Below are 4864 nucleotides of genomic sequence, written 5' to 3' on the forward strand. Positions count from 1 at the left end.
CTCTGGTCCCCAAGGAATGGACCTTCAAGTGTGCATGTTGGGGGATAATAATAATGATATTATTATTGTTATGGTTATTTGTTAAGTGCTTACTATGTGCCAGACACTCTATTAAATGCTGTGGTGGATACAAATAAATCGACTTGGACACAGTTCCTGTCCCCTGTGGGGCTCAGTCTCAATCTCCATTTTACAGATGAGGTAAAATGAGGCCCAGAGAAGTGGAGTGACTGGCCCAAGGTCACACAACCGACACATGACGGAGCCGTGATTAAAACCTATTACCTTCTGACACCCAGGCCATGGGGATAGAGAGTGGGCTGAGGCTGCCAAATCTGGTCCCAGTGTATTAGGAAGGACAGGGAATTCTGGAAGAGAGGCAGAGCCAGGCAAAATAATGAGAAACAGTGAGATCTCTGGGGGTGCTTATCTCAGAGAAGAGAAGACTGAGGAGACCCACTGAAGGGTAGAGAGTGAAAAGAGTTTCCCAGTTGAACTGCGTTGGGGAACATAGTGGATAGAAAACAGTCCTGGGAATTAGAAGGTCATGGATTCAAATCCCGGCTACACCACTCATCTGCTGTGTGACCTTGGGCAAGTCACTTCATTTCTCTGGGCCTCGATTACCTCATCTGTACAATGGAGATTGGCATAGAGCTCTGCAGAGAGTAAGCACTCAATACATATACTATTGACTGATTAATTATTTGTACATTTTGGGTGTGGAGGCAGTTACACCACAAGCCCAGAAAAATAGCTGCCCCTAGCTGGTGGCTTATCTCTTGAGTAGCCAATTCCCCCTCCCCACAGCATGCCAGGTCGTGACCACAGAACCTGTAGTGCATCCGAGGGTGAATCACAGAGCCTTCCAGGGCCCGTTGGTCTTCTGGATTTTGACCTCAACTTCTGCCTTTCCTTATCAGCTGGGGCCAGAGGTGGTCAGGACGGACTCACTGTGAGGTCCTCAGAAGGACACTGTCCCCATCACTCTCTCTTTCGTCTTCTGCGGTGTGAATCGGAGCTATTGACCCACCTCTACTGGGTGGAATGAAGAGGGGTGCTGAGGGGAAGGGTACGCTAGAGATATTTGAGGGATCTATTTAGCGCTACTAAGTGTCATAAACTGTAGACCTCAACATTTAGCCACCCGAGTCCTGCAACCCCTAAAGCTGACATTGGGAAATAAGATCTGGGTCCTAGTCCTGGCTCTGCTTACTTGCCTGCTTTGGGACGTTGGGAAAATCACTGAATTTCTTTGGGCCTTAGTTTCCTCATCTGTAAAATGGGGACTAAATAAATGTTCTCCCTTCTCCTTGGGCTGGGAACCCTGTGTGGGACAGGGATAAGTTGATTATCTTGTATCTACTCCAGCGATCTACAGTGTTTGATAGTAAGCACTTCTCAAACTCCAAAATTATTATTATTATTATTATTATTATCATTATTATGACTGCTCTTATTACTATGACTACCAACACTATCCCTATCATTGTTCTGGGCTGGGGATAATGCCCTGTGGATAGGCCTCCTCTGGCTCAGGAAAGGGTAGCCACAGGTGACTGGTCTGGGAGCCCAAGTCTGGGCTTCCTCCCCGAGCACCTCCAAGTCCTTGCCATGCCGGCCCCCATCAGTGGTAATAATAATGGTACTTGTTAAGCGCTTACTATGGCCAAGCACTGTTCTAAGTGCTGGGGTAGATACCAGTTAATCAGGTTGGGTACAGTTTCTGTCCCACATGGAGCTCACACTCTTAATTCCCATTTTACAGATGAGGTAACTGAGGCACAGAGAAGTTAAATGACTCGCCCAAGGTCACATGAAAGACAGGAGGCAAATCCAGGAGTGGAACCCAGGTCCTTCTGACTCCCAGGCCCATGATCTATCCACTAAGCCACGCTGCTTCTCTGATGTCCGGGTGCCTTTACAAGTGTCCCAGTGGCAGGACCGCGGTTCAAATCTCCCCTGCAAATGAGACTTCACACTCAAAAGGATGGAAATCCAAGCCCTAACCCTTCTCGTGTCCCCGGGCCCTTCTCTGTCCCCCTGCCCAATGGAAACACTATGAGTCAGCAGCAGAGACTGAGGCCACAGCCCCTAGTTCCTCTTTCCACATAGCTCCTTCCTCCCTGTGGGCCCCTCCCCTGCCCAGAAACTCTCTCACCACAGTAGAGCTGCTGCCCTCCTGCAGAGACCTGAGCCGAGGAACAAACCCCCTGTGTGGTGTGATCTCTCACAGGGTGGGAACCCCTTGCTCAGCATCTCAGCTGCTTGAGGTCTGATGGTCCCCTAAGGCAACCCTGGTCCTGCTAGCAAGGACAAGCTGAGAGAGAGACAGGTACCCAAGGGTCATGGGGGCGGGGAGAGGTTCTGTGGGGGATTGGCAGGTACATGAGGGGACAGGGAGAAGACGGTGAGGGAGGGGTAGAGGGCAGGATGTTGGGGGGTGGGGGGAAAGATGGGGTGGAGGATAGAGAAGATGGTCAGGGGAGAGGACGTCAGGGGGAGGCTGTTGTGGGAAGAGGTTGGCTGGAGTGGAGGATGGAGGGATGTTGAAGTTGGCTGGGATGGAGGATGGAGAGGATGATTGGGATGGGGGAGAGGTTGGCTGGGGTGGAGGATGGAGAGGGTAACTGGGGTGGAGGATGGAGAAGATTATTGGGATAGGAGGAGAGGTTGGCTGGGGTGAAGGATGGAGAGGTTGACCGGGGTGGAGGATGGAGAGGATGATTGGGGTAGAGGGAGAGGTTGGCTGGGGTGGAGGATGGTGGGATGGAATGAGGAGAGCTTGGCTGGGCTGGAGGATAGAGAGGATGGTGAAGGGGAATGAGGAGAGGTTGGCTGGGTTGGAGGATGGGCAGGATGGTGGGATGGAATGAGGAGAAGTTGGCTAGGGTGGAGAATGGAGAGGATGAGGGGAGGAGGTGGGGCGGAAGATGGTGGGGTTCAGTCTGGGGATACCGGGAGGCCCCCTGAGCACTCTGGGTTGCAGAGGAGGAGCATGGCATCAGATTCACCCCTGAGACTCCCAGCCACCAGCCCACCATCTGGGGAGGACAAGCCCTCCGACTTCCTGTTGACAGCCCAGGCCACCATCAACATCTTCACCGTCCTCTTCATCTTCATTACCTTCTTCGCAGGCGTGTGTGGCAACGGGTTGGTCATCTGGGTGGCCGGCTTCCGCCTGCCCCTCACGGTCAACCGCATCTGGTACCTCAACCTGGCCGTGGCCGATTTGGCCTTCACCTTGTCCCTGCCGGTTCTGGCGGTGGTTTTGGCCCTGAGCCACCAGTGGGTCACCTGCAAGGTCATCGCGGTCGTGCTGGTGCTCAACCTCTTCGCCAGCATCTTCCAGCTGAGTCTCATCTCTGTGGACCGCTGCGTGTGCGTGTACTGGCCCCTGTGGGCCCGCCGACACCGCACCCCTTGGCGGGCAGGGCTGGGGGTTGGGGCCGTCTGGCTTCTGGCCCTGGCCTGCGTGGTCCCGAACGTGCTGTTCTTGGACTGGTTGGCCATCCAGGGCTCGGCCAACGCCAGATGCTACAAAATCTTTGACTCCTGGAACCAGACCCGTGGCGATGGGGAGCGGGGGCAGCAATTGGCCAGGAGTCAGGCTTTGGCCTTCCGGGCTGGCCACTTCACCTTCACCTTCCTGCTGCCCCTGGCCCTCATTGGGGGCTGCTCCGGCCTCATCGCCTTCAAGCTGCGGAGGAAGCAGGAGCAGCCCGGTAGGCCCTTCCGCGTGCTGGCCTCCGTGGTGGCCGCCTTCTTCGTCTGCTGGTTCCCCTCCCACCTCCTGGGGCTGCTGCAGCTGGGGTCGGGGGACCGTGTGGGCTCGGAGCTGAGGTCCCCACTCTTCACCCTTCTGGGGCCGCTGACCTTGTGCTTGATCTGCCTCAACAGCTGCTTGAACCCCCTTCTCTACGCTTTCCTGGGCCGGGACTTCCGGGACCATCTGATCCGCTCCCTGCCCACCGCCCTGGAGCGGGCCCTCAGCGAGGAGCCTGGCCTCCTCCACCCCAACTCCTAGGGGCTGCGGCCAAGGAAAGGCAGGGGACTGAAAGGTGGGGACAGAGACCGCAGGGTTGGGGGGGGATGACGTCGACTAATTAATTAATTAACTATGGTATGTGTTTAGCGGTTACTCTGTGCCAGGCACTTTACTAACCACTGGGGTGGGTACTAGCAGGGTTGGACACAGTCCCTGTCCCAAGAGGGGCTCATGGTCTCAATCCTCATTTTACAGGTGAGGGAACTGAGGCACAGAGAAATGAAATGACTTGCCCGAGGTTACAGAGCAGACTGGTGGCCGAAACTGGAAACAGGACCGAAGTCCTTGAAGTCCCAGGCTCATGCCTTTCCCATTAGGGCACGGTGCTTTCCTACTCACTACCCACTGGCCTGAATGGAGAGTACAGGGAGAGGGCAGGGACTTTGGGGAGGGGGTGGGGACTGCCTGGAGGGGGTGGGAAAAGCGGAAAATGGGCGCGAACGGCGAGGAAGAGGCACAGAAAAGTGAAATGACTCACCCAAGGCTATAGAGGAGACGAGTGGAGTTCTGGTGGTGGTCGGTACCTGAGCCTGAGAAGGAGAATTGTTGCAGTGATTAAAGAATCACCTTAGCCCCGAAAATCAATGAGTTTATCAATCAGGCTAATCCATTTCAGAGGCAGGTTGAATGATTAAATCTCCGTGGCTTAAGTCTGAATGAGGAGGGTGGCCATCCATGTGCCAGTCCTGGGGAGACACAGCCCAAAGCAGTCAATCAGTAGAATGTATTGAACACCAAATGTGCACAGTACACTGTACTAAGCACTTGGGACAGTATGAGATTTAGTAGACACAATCCCTGGTCTCAAGGAGCATG

At 54.5% G+C, this 4864-nt stretch overlaps 1 protein-coding gene across 1 annotated transcript; it reads left to right on the top strand.

Annotated features, from left to right (window-relative positions):
• The first annotated feature begins 2201 nt into the window (after positions 1–2201).
• LOC100093361 (formyl peptide receptor 2-like) lies at positions 2202–4027 on the top strand. Its single transcript, XM_007656611.3, has 2 exons — positions 2202–2335; positions 2990–4027. Exon 2 carries the CDS (start codon positions 2999–3001, stop codon positions 4025–4027), a length of 1029 nt encoding a protein of 342 aa, XP_007654801.2. The 5' UTR covers positions 2202–2335; positions 2990–2998.
• Positions 4028–4864: the final 837 nt, after the last annotated feature.

The sequence above is a fragment of the Ornithorhynchus anatinus genome, chromosome 5 (genome assembly GCF_004115215.2).
Source record: "Ornithorhynchus anatinus isolate Pmale09 chromosome 5, mOrnAna1.pri.v4, whole genome shotgun sequence".
Taxonomy (NCBI): Eukaryota; Metazoa; Chordata; class Mammalia; order Monotremata; family Ornithorhynchidae; genus Ornithorhynchus; species Ornithorhynchus anatinus.

Bases quoted from the DNA above. Each gene is read 5' to 3' on its own strand.
- LOC100093361 (XM_007656611.3), top strand. From the start codon at position 2,999: ATGGCATCAGATTCACCCCTGAGACTCCCAGCCACCAGCCCACCATCT.